Source organism: Maniola hyperantus, chromosome 9, assembly GCF_902806685.2.
Source record: "Maniola hyperantus chromosome 9, iAphHyp1.2, whole genome shotgun sequence".
Taxonomy (NCBI): domain Eukaryota; kingdom Metazoa; phylum Arthropoda; class Insecta; order Lepidoptera; family Nymphalidae; genus Maniola; species Maniola hyperantus.
Window position 1 is genome coordinate 3,365,424 of NC_048544.1, and position 21,347 is coordinate 3,386,770.

Genomic DNA, 21,347 nt, shown 5'->3' on the forward strand with positions numbered 1-21,347 from the left:
TCTATAGAGCGCACTTTGATTTTGCTCAGACTTAAGACACTGTTAAAACGAGACAGCGTTGTATCGCTGGCATAACATAAATTTGTCTCGTTTTAACTGAAACTTAGGGGCTGAGCTAAGTCAAAGCGCTCTATAGATCTCAGCCTTAGCTATACCTATCAATTTAGTTCAGAGATTGTCTACTTTATAAGGTAGACTTTGATATGGCTAGTATTTTTTATTAAAAAAAACACAATAATATCCTTAAGACATATATTATAAAGTACTCAAATATAATATTGGTAAATAATATCACTTATGATTACACAAATTAATACAAACCACAGCCTAAGCAAATATTTATACAAATATACAATATGTATCTTCTATCTCTGTTATACATCAGCTAGCTATTCTGTTTCATCTTATTCAACTCCTCTCTAAGCATCGCGGCCTCTTCTTCCATTTCCTGTAATGATCTCGCCGGTTTGGATGGGTGTCCTGATTTTACACTGTAAACCAAGAAAAACTTAAAAAACTTAAGCCCAACTAGAATAGAATAGAAATACATTTATTGGCTGATCCAACACACGATAAACAAAAATATTTACAAAACACATTCCTTAAAAGCTAATCCAACAAATAGGTACCTAGTGTCTACAATAGCACCGATTCCTTTGTCTTACTCTAAACTAAATTTAGAGTATCCGCATCCTTTTCTTTTTAACAATGCTAAAAAAGGAACGGAACATGACTTTCACATTTAAAGACTCTAAATTTTAGTGCACAATACAAATTTAAACAGTAGGTTCGCGAGTGCGTGCTAAAATCACGGGTTTTACCATCTAAAAATTAAATTTAGAAATGTCAAACTGCTTCTGTCTTTTTCATATACCAATAGTAAGAAGAAATGGGTGCGAATACTCTAAAATTAGGTTGTGCTTAGAATCGGTGCCATTGTGTCGTGCCAACGAAAAGGCCCGAACTACTAGGTACAGTATGCGGCAGAAAGTAATGCACATCGACCTTTAGAAGGAGACAGCAGATTTGTAGAGCATGGTCTCAGTGGTTGAGACCGACAAAACGTCATATAGGTATGAGTGACAGAGACAACGCTTTACAAAGCCGAAATGACATTCTAAAGGCCGATGTATATTACTTTTTGCCGCATACTGTACTTTTATAGTCTCCACTACGAACAAGCACGCTCGCACGCGCACAGACCATTACATCCATACTAATATTATAAATGCGAAAGTGTGTCTGTCTGTCTTTTAGCCTTTCACGGCCCATCCGTTCAACCGATTTTGACGAACTTTGGTATAGAGATACCTTGGAACCCGGGGAAGGACATGGGTTACTTTGTATCTCAGGAAAGCAAAGAGTTCCCACGGGATTTTAAAAAACCTATATCCACCCACGCGTACGAAGTCGCAGGCATCATCTAGTCTTACATAAAGTATGCCACATTTGTGGCAAGATACGTGGGCACATACAATACATCTAACAGATAATGTATTTTATTTACAGCAGAATCATAAAATAAAGTATTTAAGTGCTTACACATTGCATTGTAAAACTAATCTTACTCAGATGATGTTACGGTATAATTCACCTAAATGACAAAGATACCCAATTCTTATTAAAAAAAAACAAAATTTACACTTACTGATCGTGTTTCGCCAGTTCCAAATAAATTAAATCGTTCTCAATAAAATCTCCCTTTTTCCTTGGCATTATATGACAGTGTAGATGCTGAAAATTAATGAAAAAGTATCGTCAAAACTTTTAATTTTAACCACTTTTAGGGTTCCGTACCTCAAAAGGAAAAACGGAACCCTTATAGGATCACCTTGTTGTCCTTCTGTCTGTCTGTGGGAAACCTACAGGGTACTTCCCGTTGACCTAGAATCGTGAAATTTGGCAGGCAGGTAGGTAGGTCTTATAGCAGACATTTGGGGAAAAACGTGAATTTGTGGTTACATTACACAAAGAAAATTAAATAGGCTACTTGACAATTTTTTTAAGTTGGTCTTAAATGGTTAATATTTGTCCTATTATATCAAAAAAATTAACACTATATTTTTTGCGCCCTAAAAACCGTAAAACTTTAATTTAAAAAAATATTTTTCTTAGACAGGTGAAAACACTGTCGGCCATGTTTGGCCGATAGATTATCTGTGCTCTGACGTCATGCATTTGTAAACAACAGTATAACCACAGGGTTATACTGTTGTTTACGTCATGCATTTGTAAACAACAGTATAACCACAGGGTTATACTGTTGTTTACAAATGCATGACGTCAGAGCACAGATAATCTATCGGCCAAACATGGCCGACAGTGTTTTCACCTGTCTAAGAAAAATATTTTTTTAAATTAAAGTTTTACGGTTTTTAGGGCGCAAAAAAATATAGTGTTAATTTTTTTGATATAATAGGACAAATATTAACCATTTAAGACCAACTTAAAAAAATTGTCAAGTAGCCTATTGTGGTCATGAACTAATAATTAGCATTTTCAATTTTCTAAGTAAGGTAACTATATCAAGTGGGGTTATCATATTAAAGGTGTTCACCTTCATTCTAAAACAGATTTTTATTTATTTTTATGCATCATAGTTTTTGAATTATCGTGCAAAATGTCGAAAAAATACAACTGTAGTACGGAGCCCTCGGTGCACGAGCCTGACTCGCACTTGGCCGGTTTTTCCGCCCTAGTAACAATTATATCAAATTATTCAATTCCTTTTCTGGAAGGCTGCTTCCGCCATGACTAGTTAGTACTACCGATTAGTTACCTAGTCAAAACTAGTTTGAACAGATGATTTCATAAGTTATTATCGTTCCATACTTAATATTATAAATGCGAAAGTGTGTCTGTCTGTCTGCTAGATTTTCACGGCCCATCCGCTTAACCGATTTTGACGAAATTTGGTACAGAGATAGCTTGCACCCCAGGAAGAAAATAGGCTACTTTTTATGCCTGAAAATCAAAGAGCTCCAGCTTATTCCACGCGGACGAAGTCGCGGGTATATTCTAGTAAAATATAAATATTTAATTACGTACCTTAACTGTTTGTCCGGCATCGGGGCCATCTTGAATTGTGACAGTACAAGATTGCGCCTGATGTACAGTCTCCATCAGCTAGAGAAAAAAAGGAATACAGTGAAGTTAATTTATAATTAATAATTAATCTGTTATGAGCGCAAACTCGCCAACAAACTGATGTACAGTTTGGCGAGATATAAATTGTTATCTTACGTGTTAATGTAATATGATAAAAAAATAATAAAAAATTATATAAGCTTGAATTTTAGTTCTGTACTCAAAAGTACTCAAAATCCCACGTTCGAAAAGTTCCGTAGTCGAAATTCCACGGATACGTACGAAGCGATTTGCCTCCTCATTTCTAATTCGAACCGCTAAGATTTGGAACACCCTTCCAGCATCAGTTTTCTCCTCCGATTATAATATGGGTACTTTCAAGTCAAGAGTGAATAGGCATCTTCTAGACAAGCGCGCTCCATCTTAGGCTGTATCTATCTATCATCACTTTCTACCAGGTCTGATAGCAGCCGAACGTAAGTCTAGAGGGTTCCCACGACACTGTCTAGCAATGCATGACGTGATTTCTAAAACTATTCTGAAGAAAATATAAAAAACTAGTTGATGCCCACGACTTCGTCCGCGTGGATTTAGGTTTTTAAAAGTCCCGTGGGAACTCTTTGATTTTCTGGGATATAAAGTAGCCTATGTCCTTCCCCGGGAATCAAACTATCGCTGTACCAAATTTCGTCAAAATCGGTTGAACGGCTGGGCCGTGAAAGGCTAGCAGACAGACAGACAGACAGACAGACAAACAGACACACTTTCGCATTTATAATATTAGTATGGAAGTATGGATTAGACTTTATACCTTGAGGTAAGATTTTTTACACCTTTATTATCTGTTATCTCCCAAAGCCACCACAATCCAAACAAACGGTCCTCCCAGTGTTGGGGACAATACGCAGAAAAACTTTCAGCTTTTATAAAATAAGGAAGGTCTCGCACGCGCTGGCTCTCTCTCTATAAGAGACGTTTTCAAAGATCCTGTAAACTAAACTCTGCTTTAAATAAATATTAAAGAGTATATTTTATTTTAGCGTTTAAACTACCGTGAGTGATTTCCATTATAAATACTATCTGTCCCTATCTGTACTATCTGTACTATCTGTCTAAGTATATTTTATGATAGCTCACGTTTTGTATGAGTATGATGGTTTTGTAGAAATCCTCCGCCTCAGCGTCCGTCAAATCTTTATTCCTCTCGACCAGTCGCAGCGGCGCTATCAACACGTGACCTGGTATTACGCATCTGTCGAAAATCCATACTAATATTATAAATGCGAAAGTGTGTCTGTCTGTCTGTCTATCCGTCTGTCTGTCTGTCTGCTAGCCTTTCACGGCCCATCCGTTCAACCGATTTTAACGAAATTTGGTACAGCGATAGCTTGCATCTCGGGGAAGGACATAGGCTACTTTTTATCCCGGAAAATCAAAGAGTTCCCACGGGATTTTCAAAAACTTAAATCTACGCGGACGAAGTCGCGGGCATCAGCTAGTATATTATACTATACTAGCTGCCCCGGCGAACTTCGTACCACCTAACAGTCAATTCAATTTTTTTAAATTTTTCCCTCCGTAAGAACTATCCTCGTACTTCAAGGAATATCATAAAAAAAGAATTAGCGAAATCGGTTCAGCTGTTCTCGAGATTTGCGATCAGCAACACATTTAGCGATTCATTTTTATATATAGAGACTAGCTGATGCCCGCGACTTCGTACGCGTGGATTTAGGTTTTGAAAATCCCGTGGGAACTCTTTAATTTTCCGGGATAAAAAGTAGCCTATGTCACTCTCCAGGTCTTTATTTATTCCCATGCAAAAAGTCACGTCAATCCGTTGCACCGTTGCGACGTGATTGAAGAACAAACCAACAAACAAACACTTTCGCATTTATAATAAGGGTACTGATGCCTATAGTAAAAACTAAGATGTACAGCGCGACAAGGCTATCTTAGCGCGTGTCGAAAATCGGTACTAACGTTGCCGTAAAAGGTTCCCTTTGTTCTTGTTTAAATATTCTAAGCCTTTGTTCTCCAACAGCGCCCACCTGTCAATGTCATTCAAGTGCCAAGAGAGACAGTTTTAAATTAAATTAAGTATGTCTATCCTTTTTTATTATATTGGTAAGAAAAAGATGCGAATACCAGCGAATACTCTAAAATTTAGTTTATACCAGAACCAGTGTGTCTTACCTGAGATTAACAAAAGCGTAAGTCAATTCCGACTTAAAGAAGACGCAAGACTCGGGAACTCGATTGTGTCCGAACACATACATTTCACCCGTCGGTGCTGGGGTTTGATTCTCGGGCGGGGTCTCTTTTGATTTCTTTACCTCCCCGGAATGTTCTGGAAGCATCTGATTCCGCACGCTGAGCGTGTAGAGTGAATAGACGTCTGGTCTGAAAGGCAATTAAAAAGTTTTCTCTCTTCTATAATCGTAGACGGAGTAAAAAATCTAGACAAAGGAACATTTGCTTTCTCATTCACATTAAAAAGAGAGCACAGATAAAGTTACTAATGTGATAAACAGAGACGCAGCTAACGTATTTTTTGACCCTTATCGTGTAACCGATTTATGTTGCAAATGTTCATGGGCGGCGGTAATCACTTAACATGAGGTGACCCGCCTGCTCGGTTGCTCGCTATCTCTTTAAAAAAAAGTACAACTTAAATTTTTAATTTAATTTATAAATAAAATAAATAAAAAACATTAACAGCCTTTATTCTTCAGACTCTCCTTTAGACTCACCTTCTATGTTGAAACACCGGCATATTTCTCCTAACATCAGCTATTTTGTCTCCATTAATTTCTGCGATCTTATAGCAAGGGGCGGAATCCCCGCAGTCGGCTAGGACTTCGCCCCACGGGTCCACACACAGTGCGTGTCCAAAGGAACGCCGTTTAGCGTTATGGTTCCCAGTTTGGGCGGCGGCTATCACATAGCATTGATTTTCTATTGCTCGAGCCCTGTAGAAAGATATAATCCATCCAATACTATCCATACTAATATTATAAATGCGAAAGTGTGTCTGTCTGCTAGCCTTTCACGGCCCATCCGTTCAGTTCAACCGCTTTTGACGAAAAGTACAGCGATAGCTTTCATCCCGGGGAAGGACCTTCGCTATTTTTTATCGTGGAAAATCAAAGAGTTCCCACGAGATTATTAAAAACCTAAATCCACGCGGACGAAGTCGCGGGCATCATCTAGTACTTAATATCTTGAACCTATAGATTATGGTATAATAATAAATAATAATAATAATAAAGGTGCAAATGCTGTGTACACATTTTATAGATACATTTATCAGCCTGTGTTTGTCTATAAGTGTCGTAGTTTGTGTTAAATTAATGTATTGTGTGTGTTCCTAATAAATAAAATAAATAAAAATAAAATAAATAAATAAGGTGGTGATAGCCTAGTGGTTAAAACGTCGACCTCCTATTCGCGGAGAGCGCGGGTTTGATCCCGGGTACGCACCTCTAACTTTTCGGACCCACTTGTTTCAACGGTGAAGTAAAACATCGTAAAGGACCGCAAGACATAACTCCGAAAAGTAAGAAGTGCGTGAGAGGGATCTTACCCCCGATTTTCCAAATAGGAGGCGGACATCTTAATCACTATAGGGCGTTTGTGGAGTCATCCGTGAAATCACGGATACCGTAAAAATACGAATCCAATGAGTACGTATTTGTATGACGCCCACTCTGAAGAATCACGGATACGAACCGAATAACAGAAACCGAATAGTGCACAAACACCCTCAGGCTGTCACGGCTATACTCAGACTTACTTCAATATAATATGCCAATGCGCCAAGCCAGTGGCGTAAGTAAATGCTGAAGGGAAGGTCAGTATGTCAGCGCGCATGAAACTCAAAGATGTACTCAGCTCTGGAAAACGCATGTCGTAGCATATTGCAAGACCTGAGGAAAACCGTTAATGATGAATAGAATAATAACCACCGAAAAATATAGTCATGTGCCTGGCCTGCTTGGGTAATCACTACCCTTATCACTACCCCTATAATAAATGCAAAAGTGTGTTTGTTTGTTGGTTTGTCCTTCAATCACGTCGCAACGGAACAACGAACGTACCACGCGTACGAAGTCGCGGGCATCAGCTAGTCTAAATATATAAAAAGGAAAGGTGAAACTGACTGACTGACTGACTAATCTATCAACGCACAGCTCTAACTACTGAATGGATCGGCCTGAAATTTGGCATGCAGATAGCTGTTATGATGTAGGCACCTGCTAAGAAAGGATTTTTAAAAATTCAACCTCTAAGGGGGTGAAATAGGGGTTTGAAATTTGTGTAGTCCACACAACGAAGTCGCGAGCATAAGCTAGTAATTAATAAAATTATATAAGTTACAAAATTCCCTACCTACCAATCTTCCCCACTGGAGTGTCAACAGGTGCAACTACACTGCTCCCTGGTGTGCAGAAGTCACTCTCCTTCAATCTGACATTCTTCTCCGGAATCTCCACATCGAAGAGATGAAGCTTTCTGTATGTTTGGACTATCTCCCCTTTGTTGTTTATTAATATGTGAGTATTGAACAGCTTTTTTGGGTCATTCTCATTCTAAAAAGACAAAATTCATACTAATAATTATCTTCAGCATCTCAAGTCTCTTCCTATGGCCAACCCACTACTAAGCATGAATCTCTTCAGAATGAGAAAGTTTTAGGCCAAGGGTCCACCAGACCAACCAAGTGCGGATTGAAAGACCTCACACATCTTTCGAGAATATTATAGAAAGCTCCCAGACATGTAAATGTTTCTCTTCGCCGTTAATGTAAATTGCATCGCTTAAAATGCACGTAACTCCGAAAGGTTAGAGATGCGTGCCCGGGGTCAAACCTTGGACTAGGGAGGAGGCCATTCTATTCTGAGAAAACAATGGGTGCCTACAGGATTTTTTCTAAAACAAAATCCTAAATCTAAATCCACACTTAGAAAGTCCAGAATGCAAGCAATTTCTGTACCAAATTCAATAGGTAAATAATAAAAAAAAAACGACAAATAATTTTTCTGCTGGAAAATATTTCTTATGTTAAAATATTGAAAAATATTTGTCGTTTACGCATTGTGACGTCATTATTCGCTATACGTACAGTGTGACGTTAATAATAGGCTACTTGACTCATATCTAATTTCGTCCAATAAATGATTATTTATATAGTATTTTGCTTAAAACAACGAAATATATCAATAACAATTATTAAAAACGCAGGATGGATATATAAATCCAATTTAAAAAAATACAATTTTTATTTTTATTTGAAACGCAGAAAACGCTGTCAGCCATGATGTGACGTCATTAAATATGTAAACAAAGAAATGTCATTCCTATGTCACGCGGGGACTAACGTAGTATCCATATATATAAAATTTAGAGTCCTGACTAACTTATATATCAACGCACAGCCTAAACATCTAAACAGCTGGTCCTAGATACATGAAATTTGGTGAGTGTGTTCTTTGTAGGTAAAGAGAAGGTATCCACTAGGAAAGGATTTTTTGAAATTCCACCTCTGAGTGGGTTAAATGGAGGTTTGAAATTTATGAAGTCCACGCGGGCGAAGTCACGAGCATAAGCTAGTTTTTATATATTTCTAAAAACTCATAGTAAACGTAAAAAAATATCGTTTTCTCTTTATAAATTGAATAAGTTATTAAGTAAGACTTACAACAAAGTGATCTTTGCAAAAATAAATTTGGGTTGAAGTCGTTAGTCATATAGGATCCCTTTAAGCAAGTCTTTGCGTGTTACGTATATTTATTTCACTGGGCACTCTAATCCACAACTTTCCTGTGGTCTTTATCGATGCGTTTTTTACATTCTCGGATGATACAATAACGATAATTACTATATTTTTCATGTAAACTAGTATAGAAGTCATGTTTATTAAACTTTGGTAGGTTATGCTCAGTATATATAATGTACTCTGTGGTTATGCTGTTGTTTACAAATGCATGACGTCAGAGCACAGATAATCTATCGGCCAAACATGGCCGACAGTGTTTTCACCTGTCTAAGAAAAATATTTTTTTAAATTAAAGTTTTACGGTTTTTAGGGCGCAAAAAAATATAGTGTTAATTTTTTTGATATAATAGGACAAATATTAACCATTTAAGACCAACTTAAAAAAATTGTCAAGTAGCCTATTATGTTAAAAATAAATAAAAATCATGATTTTTTTTAAATTATTCTCTTTAATAATTAATTCTTGCCCCATAAACTACCACTATACAAAAAATCAGATCATTTTATTACTACAGTCCAAGACCCTTTTGAAACTGTGGGGATGTAAAGAAGTAACAAACAAACAAACAGACATACATAGTTAAAGTTTTTTGACTCATACCTTTTCATGTAGTCCGCCCATAGACATCCATACATTATGTTGCACTGCCAATTCTCTATATATCTTTACTGTATTACCATTTAATATTGATTCAGCTGATTTCAAAGTATCCTGTTTATTATCACATATGAAGTCGCAGGCTTCAGGAAAAAATATCATCTGAAATGAAAAATAAAATATTAGGTATTTAATATCTTTTTTACTAAGTAAGATTTTTATTTTTAGATTCAAATGAAAATACAATAAACAAAAATACCAAACTTATTCTAGAACATAAAAATTACAGATCGAAAATATCATCTAAACCACCGTAACGAGGCAGGGTGCCCAGAACGCTGGCAGCGTTACCTCGTTGAATGGCCAGACTAATATGCTGACCGAGGTAACTATATATATAGCCAGCATATCTTACTTACTTAACATCTTGAAATTACCTGAATTTATCGACTGCTTAGTGCGCAAGAGTCCCAGCAGACCACAAACTTTTTATCGGCCGATAGTTTGGTCGGTTTCTTAATCAGTATGAAGATATGTAATGTTATAATTTGCGCACTTACATACATATTCAGACTGATTAAGAAACCGACCAAACTATCGGCCGATAAAAAGTTTGTGGTCTGCGGGGACTCTAAATATAATAAAATGGATTAGTAACTTTACTCTTAACAAACTAACATAATATTATTATAATGGATACTATTATGATAAATGCAAAAAGCGGTCCGAATTGAGAACTACCTCTTTTTTGGAAGTCTGTTAAAAAGTATGTCTGTCTATATGTTACCTTCTCACAGCCTATCTATTTAATTGATTTTGATGAAATTTGGTAAAGAGACAGCTTAAATCCCAGAGAAGGGTGTAGGCTACTATTTATCATAGAAAATTAAAGAGTTCCCACAGAATTTTCTAAAAACTTGAATTCAAGCAGATGAAGTTGTAGAAAAGTCCTAATTTAAAACTAAAATAAACAGAATTTGTTTCTATTTTGGTTTAAAATATCTCCATATTATTTTCCCAGTGTAAATATAGGTCCCCATGAATATAGAGATAAAATCCTTAAAATATTTAAACCTGAACATCCTCTTTTGCTGCGTCACTAACTAACTGACTGACAACACTCATATTGGCTGCCTTGTCCGCCACTGAGGTCATCTGACACACTGCTATCCTTTTAGCCATTGTACTAAATTGTCTTGTGGTGTCTGTACTAATTATTCTCTTCAACAGTGAAACAGTACAACTCTGAAATAAAATAATACACTCAAATATTACAAACTAGTGACTTCCTTGCTTCACTCCTTGAAAATATAAATCCTCTTCTCTAATTGCCTATTCTGTGAGAATTTTAAAATAACCTAAGTTCTAACGCTGCATTTTCTGGTATTTTTTTACTATACTTTTATTGTAACAAGCTTGACACCTACACCTAACTTGACTAACACTAGTGTAGGTATTATAAGTTGTATTAAGCCACAAAGCAAAATAAGAAGAAGAAGAAAGTTGTATTAAATTACGACATACTCAAGTTTACAGACCATTTAAGTAAAAGAGTATACCTACTGCACAAATAGGTAGCACAAGGAGTTAATCTTTACACACTCGATATAATGAGCAAATATTGATTACATATAATATATTACGTTGGTAGTAACTAGTAAAGTATTTATAACGTAATATAAACAAGGTAAACAAACAAATAACGCACCATTCTATTAAGAATTATAAGAATTTCTTATCTTAATTTTCAAAGATACGTTAATAAATGGCAATCTTGATAACCTCCAATAATTTGCTTACCCGCATTTTTACTTTATAAATAACAGGGTGGTAGCTAATTAGAGAAATCAGAATTCTACCTTTAATATCCTTTACAGATTTCTTTTCAACATCTAAAAATACATTAAAAAATATTTACCTACTAATTTCTAGTTTCAGCTGTGAATGTCGGTTCGTGTCATTGTCAAAATCATATGGAAATATTTGGCACCTTTTATTTGGTCGGTGTTTGGCACTTGAAGTTGAATGACGTTCACAGACCAATAACATATATGACGTTGACATGGGGCGTCACAGGGCGTAGAACAAAGGCCGCCACTTGGTGGGCCGCCAGCAAATAAAATCTCCTCAAATTTACGGAATATATTGAAAAATATCAATGTCGAAAATCGAGTAAATTTTGTCTAATTTAAACTAAATGAGAAATTGGGAAATCCGGGACGACAGCTTTCCCAATTTCCGTAGTAAGTTGTTTTCACATAATCATAATCCACAAACGCCAAGCAACCTGACATTGGCTAATGTAAAGCCAGAAGAAGAACAAAAACAAAACGCCAAACAAAATCAAACTAACTAGTTAGGTAGGTACTCTAAAAATATTTTGGAATATCGTATTCCAAAATATTTTTAAAGTAATAATTTTAGTTTGGCTATCCATCCTATCATTTCGACGCTAAATTCAAAATTCAATGTTTGGTATTTAGATGATGGGACCTTAGGTGGCGAAGTGAACACAGTTTTGGACGATCTAAGCAGTGTTATATCAAAATTTGAATCTATTGGCCTAGAACTAAACTTTGATAAATGCGAAATATATGTTCCAAATTCGTTTTCGGCTGATTCTAAATTAGATATTTTAGAGAAATTCAATATGTTGGCTCCTGGTATTAAAATTTTAAATGATGAGTCACTTCGTCTCCTAGGGGCTCCCGTACTAGATGCATCAGTTCCTCAATTTGTTGAAAATACTATTTCAAAATTTAGTAGTAACTCCCACCGTCTGTTTGAAATTAATCCACATATGGCTCTCACAATATTGCGGTTTTGTTTATTTGTTCCAAAATTTACTTACTATCTAAGATGTTCTCCACTTTGGAAATTTAATACTTTATTGGACAATTTAGATGCTTTTGTTAAAAATATTCTCACTAGTATTCTAAATTGTCCAATAAGTAATCAAGCATGGTCCCAGGCTTCTCTTCCAATCAGGTATGGAGGTCTGGGAATTCGCAAAATTTCTAGTGTTTCGCTGCCAGCATTTCTTTCCTCTGTTTACAGTACACACACTCTCTATGGCAAGATTATATCCAATTCTTTGGGTTCCATAGAGGTGTCTGGCTTAACAGAGGCAAGAAATGAATGGTCCATGCATAGTCCCAGCCAAGTGCCGGTTTCTCTTTCTTCCCAGAGACAGTGGGACGACATTATTTGCAAAACGACATTTGACACTTTACTAGCAAACGCAAATTCTAAAAAAGACCGTGCTCGTCTTCTCGCTGTCTCTGCAAAAGAGTCCGGCTACTGGCTACATGCTCTTCCCTCTGCCAACCTGGGCACTCTGTTAGACCATACGACACTTTCTGTTTTGATTGGTCTTAGGCTTGGCGCCACAATAAACCAGCCTCACCGTTGCCACTGCGGTGACTGCGTTGACGCCTTCGGCCACCATGGGCTCTCCTGTTCGAGAAGCGCTGGTCGCTTCTCCCGCCATAGTACCCTTAACGACATCATCCGGAGGTCCCTTGGCACCGCCCATGTGCCAGCTGTACTAGAACCTATTGGTTTGGCACGTGGCGATGGCAAGAGACCTGATGGTATGACGCTCGTACCGTGGAAGATGGGCAGGTCGCTTGTTTGGGATGCGACTTGTGTAGACACTTTAGCTGCATCCCACATTCAGGCGACCTCCTCTATGGCGGGTGCAGCGGCCATCAGCGCCGAACAGGCCAAAAGGCGCAAATATGAAAACCTCGATGGGAGCTTCGTATTCGTGCCTTTTGGTGTGGAGACCTTGGGGCCGTGGGGCCCGGGGGCTCGAGCTCTTTTTGAAGAAATTGCGAAAAGAGTTATCGAGTCAACCGGGGACCCGAGAGCTGGCAGCTACCTTGGCCAAAGAATTAGTTTGGCCATCCAAAGGGGTAATGCTGCCAGCATCTTGGGTACAATGCCTCGCTGCGGTGGTCTCGATGAGGTTTTAGATTTAATTTAATTTATTTTAGTTTTAATTTAATATTGTTTTCTTTTTTTTTAGATTTAAGTTTATTAATAGTTTATTTGTTTTCATCTTCAAGTAATTATTAAATAATAAAAATTTTACCTTTAGACTAATTAAAAAAGTAATAATTTAAGGCGAAATTACTACTGAAACGTAGGGTAAAATAAAAATCGTAAGTGGAAGCCTTGGACGATCTAACCTATGGACTTGTAACGCGCCTAATATTACGAATAAAAATTTCTGTCACTTTTGGTGCGGGACGAGGAAACACTACATAGACAACTTGACACACTCACTCAACAAAGTTTTGTGTCATTATTAACACACGCATATCTAAATCTTCAACACTACTACATTTTACGCACACTAATAAGTTATATACATCAACATACAAAGACATTACGAGTGTAAGACAGTCAAATTGATTTGCGATGCTACCGTATCGATATTTTAAAATGTATCGATAGTTTTTCAGAAACAAAAGTAGAAGTAAGAATTTATTACTCGTATTTAATTACTTAAAACCAGTGTTTGGTCAGCGTAGCGTATTCTTGCATACATTCACCTCACTTAATAGGTTTTTTTACTTATTTTATATCATTTTTAATCTTTTGTATTTTTTTATATAACGAAATTTTCATTTAAAAATTCGATAATGAAAATGTGCTTATTAATGATCGTCCAAGTTAATGACTTATATTATTATATAATACAAAATAAACCTGACCGCGCAAAAGCCTACCAAACATAATTAGTAGGTATATCAATCAATAAAATGTTTTTTTCTTTCCAATCAATCATTTATTTATTGCACATTGGGTTTACATGGTAATTCCAATATGGTGTACTCTTTGTCCAAAAAAATTAAATGTAAGTTATTAAATATTACACGTATTGCCCTTACAAATTAGCAATGCAAAAATTTTCTCAATACCTGCCGCTTTTACCCCACAGCAAAATTCCATAAGACAGATATGATACTATGAAAATAAATTAGTAAACACACACGGTGGCCTCTTCTATTTTTAACACGTCATTATTTACCATTAGGTTAATGTTATGTATATTCTTGGCGATTCTCTCTGTAAAAATATCGAAATCTGTAAAAATAAAACGATTATGATAAATTATTACCTAATCCTCATCCTTGAGAAAGGTACACCTTTTAGCTACATATTACCCAGTTCAGAGACACCCTACCCCGTTTCTCGCCTATCACTAAAATTGCGTTGCTTTAATATTTTTTTAAATGTATTAAGTACGTGAAATCACAGAAATCGACCAGTTTTATTACAAGTATAGGTAGCGAAAAAATTGTGGTAATTAATAATAACTATTCTTTACTTGACTTGAAGACGGTAATTTAGTCGTTAATAATAAAGAAAATGTTTTCATCCATATCGATAATCGAACCGCAATCACTATCACATGATTCTTAAAAATCGAACCTTATGTCCTATGCAATTAAATCTAATACTGAAAAATTTTGTAAAAATAACACTATAGTCTCGTGGGGAGTGCGGTATACTATAGACGGAGAGCCAGGGCCCAAAATACTGTTTGAATTTACTAAGGCTAATTTTTTTATAGTTCATTAGAATGGTTGCGTACACAAACATACTGCGGTCAGTCAAGTGAACCTGAGAACAGTGACTCAGGTGCGCTATCAAAGGTGTCGTACCTGCGAGGTAATAAAATGAATTTACTAAGTCTGAAAATTGTTATATAACTTGTATATTGCATATAAATAAAAGTTGTAATGGTTAGTCAGCAGAATATGGGGACAGAGCTGGTCAGTATGCGCAAAAAATTAGCCTTAGTAAATTCAAACAGTTTTTTGGGCGCTGGCTCTCCGTCTTTAGTATACCGCACTTCCCACGAGACTAGTGTTATTTTTACTACTACATAATTTCATGCTGTTCACGCGTATTCAAATTTTAACCTAATTTGTATATAACGAGGGTTGCAATAGGCTACTTGACAATTTTTTTAAGTTGGTCTTAAATGGTTAATATTTGTCCTATTATATCAAAAAAATTAACACTATATTTTTTTGCGCCCTAAAAACCGTAAAACTTTAATTTAAAAAAATATTTTTCTTAGACAGGTGAAAACACTGTCGGCCATGTTTGGCCGATAGATTATCTGTGCTCTGACGTCATGCATTTGTAAACAACAGTATAACCACAGGGTTATACTGTTGTTTACAAATGCATGACGTCAGAGAAGTGAAGAAAAATATTTTTTTAAATTAAAGTTTTACGGTTTTTAGGGCGCAAAAAAATATAGTGTTAATTTTTTTGATATAATAGGACAATTATTAACCATTTAAGACCAACTTAAAAAAATTGTCAAGTAGCCTATTGTTTAGAAAAAACAAAATATAGTCTCGTGAGAAGTGTGACTCGTTTCTAGCGAATTATTACGTACTCAATTACTGAATCGGTAAAGTTCTCGATTGTTATTTTATTATAATAATTTATGTAATTTAATTTATAGAAAGCGTTTATTACACCAAAAATACTTACTTATGAAATGAAATTCCATCTTTTTGTAAATTTGATGTGTTTGATATTTTGTTCTTGCACTCACTAACGGCACAAACAGGCATTTTTCACCCAGCGTGTAAGACGTCGTCACACATCGAAAACGATTCTGACAATGACAAAATCGATTCCGCAAACAGTGTTTATAAACGCAGTGGATTAAAAATCCATTACTATTGACAGAGGGGAATAATCATGCGAGGCGCGTCCTTAGGTTAGATCGTCCAAGGTGGAAGCATTGGTTGACGGATTAGTGGAATTACCACGGAGTAGAAAATTACTGATCTGTGGGCTGATCTGTCTTGTCTATTCTACACTATTCTATGAGGTCTGTGGATCAATCATATGTTCAATCCCTATTAATCTGTGCATATGTTGTTATTATAGCGTCTGTGGGAGGCTCTCCTCTATTTTATTTTATTACATAGGTATATAGTCTGTGGGAGGGAGGAAAACTGAAATTGTGTACCCTATTGTTTTGGTTCAAGTTTCTGAAATAATATTCCTGTTGTAAATTGGATCTACCCAAAGCTACAACAATAATGAGCGCCTCTGGGGATCCTGCGGCGTCACAGGTTAGAATTGTCTTTAAGAAAATAGTTTTAAAAATAAACTCAGCAACCTTATCCTTTGGCTTTCTTAGTTTTTTGTATGATATTTTGAATTTATACATGATTTTTATAGGTACAAGTTTTCCTAAAAAGACTTCAGTCAGGAGTTATATTTTATAGCTTTAAAGCCAATTCCTATAACAGGCTTCACCTGTATGTAGGTGATAAACAGAAATATTCTGTCATCAGCTGTGTTTATTTTCGTCAACACTTGTACAAATGCTTAATCTATTTTTATATATAATCATAGTTAAGCCCTATATTTATACATATAAGTATTTGGATTTCGGTAGTAAATCCATATTTATAAACACACTGTAAAAGTTTGTTGTTTCGATACTATGTATATTTTTCACATTAACTAAATACTTTACTATGCAATGAAGAAATGCTTATATAGATGTTTCCACAAGACAATACATGAGAAAAATATGTACAAACAAACTTTCATCTTGAATTGAGAAGTCAATTATGAGAAGAATTGACTCCTCTTTGAGGTTGGCTAAAACTCTTAGTAGCATACCATAAAGTCAGTCTGAGCTATATGTTAATCACTCATGAATTCAAGCAGTCTGCAGTCATTTGCAGTTGAATTATTAAGTGCTACCTGCTGCTTGAAGCAGTTGTCTGGCTGGATCAATTTCAATTTGAATTTTATTTATTTGCTGATACAGACTTACAATACCCACAAATGACTTTTGGACTTTCCTGAGGCGGAAGGTAGGAGCTGCAAGCTTGTTTCGGCTTCTAGTTAGCCTATTGTGTAGATCACCTAATGGCCGATGTACATTACTTTCTGCTGCATACTGTACTTTTTAAACTTGTTTCAGGCAGCAAATCTTAAAATCAAACATGACTGGTACCAAACAGATGCCCTGGTGGTTGTGACAATCCTGCTCAAGAATGCTCCTAGTGATAAAGTTAAGGTCCAGTATGGGGAACGAAGTGTAAGTTGTTTCTTTAACTTTTTGGGGTTCTGTATATCTAGAGAAAAAAAGGAACCCTTGTTAGGACACATTTATTGTCTGTCTGTCAAGACCCATCAAGGAAATCATACTTCCCATTGACCTAGAATCATGAAATTAGTAGGCAAGTAGCCAGCACAAGGGAAAAATTTGAAAACAATGAATTTGTGGTTGTCACAAAAAAAAATTAAACTGTTATTTCTTACTAGTCGATGCCTGCGACTTTGTCTGCGTGGATTTAGTTTTTTGAAAAATCCTGCGGTATTGACTTCGGGTGGCCTTCTTACGGAACGTTCGTTAATCTCTAGCGTCATTCAGATGTTTTATTTGCAATATAATATCGTGAAATTTTACAAAATACTATAGGTTTTTTTTTTTTTTTTCGCGTTTTGTTGTGATATATCACTGATTGATTATCCACTGATATCACCTGGCTTCGTTTTTACCAGCGTTCTGGTTACACCCTGTATGTATAACCCTATGTTATAAGCTAGTTCATTATAAATGTTATTTTTCAGCTCTCAGTCTCAAGTGTGATACCAAACTCAGATGCAGAATACAGTCTTGAATTAGAACTGGCACATGAAATCATCCCGTCAATGTGTATGCATGTTGTCAGCCCGTCCAAAATAGAAGTCAAACTACGGAAGAAGGAGGGACTGAGATGGACTGTGTTAGAGGGAGAGGGTAAAGAAGAGAAAGTCAAGGCTATACCACAGGGTGAGTAGATAAATCACCATCATCACATCAACCAATAGACGTCCACTGCTGGACATAGGTCTCTTGTAGGGACTTCCACACGCCACGGTCTTGTGCTGCCTGGATCCAGTGGCTCCCTGCGACTCGTCTGATGTCGTCCGTCCACCTAGTGGGGGGTCTTCCAACGCTGCGTCTTCCGGTGCGAGGTCGCCATTCCAGCACCTTAGATATAAATACTATACGTACATACTAGATGATAGAGAGATACCCATAGGTTTTATAAAAATCCTAAAGAAATGCTTTGATTAATAATTCATGGGATAAGCTATCAAAGCAAATTTCAGCCAAATTGGTTTAGTTACTGCATGCTGCATGTTTCCTCACAATGGGGCAGATTCTCTTGTACACAATCTCTAAACGTAACTAAATTAAGTCTTAAATCTAGTGCTATCCTTTTCCGCATGCAACATTGTGAAAGGGATAGCAATAGATTTAGACGTGCCATTTTAGTTTGGTTCAGAGTTTGTGTACAACGGAATTAGCCACAATGTTTTCCTTCACTGTTAAAGCAAGTGATATTTTAATTACTTAAAAATGCACATAACTCCGAAAAGTTAGAGGTGCGTGCTCGGGATCGAATCCCCAACCTCCAATAGGCGGACGTCCTAACCATTAGGCTATCACAGCTTTGCTTAATAATAAATGTATTTTCTGATTGTAGCTGTCATAGATGCATCTGGACCTCAGCAACCTCCAAAATTATTTAAAAAAGACTGGGACAAAATAGAAAAGGACATCAAGAAAATGGTAAGAACTTTTATTCTATAATATTTATCCCATCAAAAATTTCATGTAAATTTGGTTGCCAAGACTCACAAGTTCATAATGCCTTCTTTGTTAAATACCTATTTATGAGCTCTCTAGTAGAGCCAAGCCCCTAGCTGAGCTTCGACTTGTGCTGATGGGACCTGTCCCAAGTCCAAAGTATATAGCTCTTATGTGCTCTTGACTGTATCACATAACAATAAATAACAAATAACTCTACTTATAAGCCCTGATTCTACAAACCCTACATCTTAGTATATAAAAAGCATGGCATGGCCGTTTAATGTTTGTGGAATTTTTATCTGAAACATTTACGCTCTGATATTATACTTACGCTTTTTTTCCTACTAATATTATAAATGTGAAAGTGTGAATGTTTGTTACTCAATCACGCAAAAACGGCTGAACGGATTTGGATGAAATTTGGAATGGAGATAGATTATACCGTCATTTAACACATAGGCTACTTTTTATCCCGGAAAATCAAAGAGTTCCCGCGGGATTTTTATAAACCTAAGTCCACGTGCGCGAAGTCGCGAGCATCATGTAGTAAAAAATATTTTTATTTTTTATTTCGAAGGCGAACACAGCCATAGGCATATTTCTCGGTCACGTGACCATGAAAATAAATAATGTGAATGTTTATAGGAAGAGGAAGAGAAACCTGAAGGGGATGCAGCTTTGAATGCGCTCTTCCAAAAGATCTACGGCGAAGGTTCCGATGAAGTTCGCCGCGCTATGAACAAAAGCTTTGTAAGTATAAATGTAAAATAATCCATACCAATATTATAAATGCGAAAGTGTGTCTGTCTGTCTGGCTGCTAGCCTTTCACAGCTTATCTGTTTAACCGATTTTGGTGAAATTTGGTACAGAGATAGGTTGCATCCCGGGGAAAGACATAGGCTACTTTTGATCCCGGAAAATCAAAGAGTTTTAAGTCTAGAAGAAGTCGCGGGCATCATCTAGTTACCCTATAGGTTTTCTTGACAGACAGACAACAAAGTGATCCTACAAGGGTTCCTTTTTCCTTTTGAGGTACGGAACCCTATAAACTACCGAACCCCCTCCAGCTTAGCCCGCTTCCATCTTAGACTCCATCATCACATACCACCAGGTGAGATTGAGCCGACTTGTGTTCGAATAAAAAACAATTAAAAATTCTTACCTATCAGATATTATTCCAAAAAAATCGATGTAACTACATCCTACATTTAAAAAAAGTCGAAAAAAAAAACGGGCCGAATTGAGAACCACCTCCTTTTTGGAAGTCAGTTAAAAATGCCTAGCTAAAAAAACCTTTGTTTTATTTTGCAGCTTGAGTCAGGCGGTACAGTTCTGAGCACAAACTGGAACCAGGTAGCTAAAGACAAGGTCGAAGTTAAACCTCCCGATGGACTCGAGTTTAAGAAGTGGGACAACTAAAGGGACAACTCTGTACTATGGATTAATAATGTAAAGCACAGAATTCAAAATAGGTACAGAATTGGTAAAGTGCGTAAAAAACAAGTGGACCAATCTGAACACGAGGCTCATCTGAGCTTTTGTATTCAAGATCAATACCGAGTTTTCTCACTCTAGTTCACTCTGCCTGCGCTTTAATGAAAGCAGATACCTATATACCATTTCTATTACAGTAATTAGAATTCTGTGCAATAAAGTTACGCTTATGTTGTATGAATGTGTCTTATTATTATAATGTCCTATGTTACAATTTTCTAAGACTTTCATAGTTTGATAAATATATAAGATAAAATAAACTGTTTATTTATTTTTCCGATTATTTATTATTTACTATAAGTAAAAATAGTGTCTATGTGTACCACCATCTCTTAACTAAATTGACAGGTCTGGGTCTAAACCTCTCTATCCACTTTTAAAAAAGCGCTCTCTGTAACGTAATCCCATTCAAATGAGAGACAAAAATCTCAGTGGGTCTTAACTCTTAACTCTAAACTATTTTGAGGCACCGACCAATCACAAACATGTTCTGAAAACATTCGAAAATTTTTCCAAAAAACATTTGAAAACATAGTTTCGTTTGTGATTGGTTGGTAACTCAAAATGGTTAGGGCCCATTGAGATTTTGGTCTCTGTCATTTGTATGGGATTACGTAACAGGGAGCGCTATACTAACTTCTTTCCGTGGATAGAGTACCTATAGTGCTATTCTTTTCCGAAGGGAGTATTATGAAAGGGATAGCAATACATTTAGTACTGTCATTTTAGTTAGATTGAGCCTCGA

At 36.3% G+C, this 21,347-nt stretch overlaps 2 protein-coding genes across 4 annotated transcripts; one reads left to right on the plus strand and one right to left on the minus strand.

The window, feature by feature from the left end:
• Positions 1–238: 238 nt before the first annotated feature.
• On the minus strand, positions 239–11,403 carry NitFhit (NFT-1 protein). 3 transcript variants are annotated; one of them, XM_034971813.2, is made up of 11 exons: positions 11,265–11,403; positions 10,539–10,709; positions 9,468–9,626; positions 7,484–7,679; positions 6,884–7,016; positions 5,841–6,059; positions 5,284–5,490; positions 4,225–4,339; positions 3,049–3,126; positions 1,649–1,734; positions 239–491 (listed from the first exon to the last, which is right to left on the minus strand). In XM_034971813.2, the coding sequence occupies exons 1-11, from the start codon at positions 11,268–11,270 to the stop codon at positions 386–388; spliced, it is 1,476 nt and encodes a 491-aa protein (XP_034827704.1). In that variant the 5' UTR covers positions 11,271–11,403; the 3' UTR covers positions 239–385. The 3 variants fall into 3 exon arrangements, with proteins under 3 accessions (XP_034827704.1, XP_069356654.1, XP_069356653.1); XM_069500553.1 differs by having other exon boundaries at positions 11,324–11,368; XM_069500552.1 differs by lacking the exon at positions 11,265–11,403 and adding an exon at positions 11,173–11,236.
• Positions 11,404–16,419: 5,016 nt separating this feature from the next.
• On the plus strand, positions 16,420–20,879 carry Sgt1 (suppressor of G2 allele of skp1). The gene is made up of 6 exons (XM_034971826.2): positions 16,420–16,579; positions 17,446–17,562; positions 18,099–18,300; positions 19,001–19,086; positions 19,753–19,857; positions 20,420–20,879. Exons 1-6 carry the CDS (start codon positions 16,547–16,549, stop codon positions 20,525–20,527), a joined length of 651 nt encoding a protein of 216 aa, XP_034827717.1. The 5' UTR covers positions 16,420–16,546; the 3' UTR covers positions 20,528–20,879.
• Positions 20,880–21,347: the final 468 nt, after the last annotated feature.

Coding starts and splice junctions, on each gene's coding strand:
- NitFhit (XM_034971813.2), bottom strand. Junction 5,491..5,840: donor CCGGTGTTTCAACATAGAAG/GTGAGTCTAAAG, acceptor ATTGCCTTTCAG/ACCAGACGTCTATTCACTCT. Junction 492..1,648: donor GAACTGGCGAAACACGATCA/GTAAGTGTAAAT, acceptor CTTGGTTTACAG/TGTAAAATCAGGACACCCAT.
- Sgt1 (XM_034971826.2), top strand. CDS start 16,547: ATGAGCGCCTCTGGGGATCCTGCGGCGTCACAG. Junction 16,580..17,445: donor GGGATCCTGCGGCGTCACAG/GTTAGAATTGTC, acceptor AACTTGTTTCAG/GCAGCAAATCTTAAAATCAA. Junction 19,858..20,419: donor GCGCTATGAACAAAAGCTTT/GTAAGTATAAAT, acceptor TTTATTTTGCAG/CTTGAGTCAGGCGGTACAGT.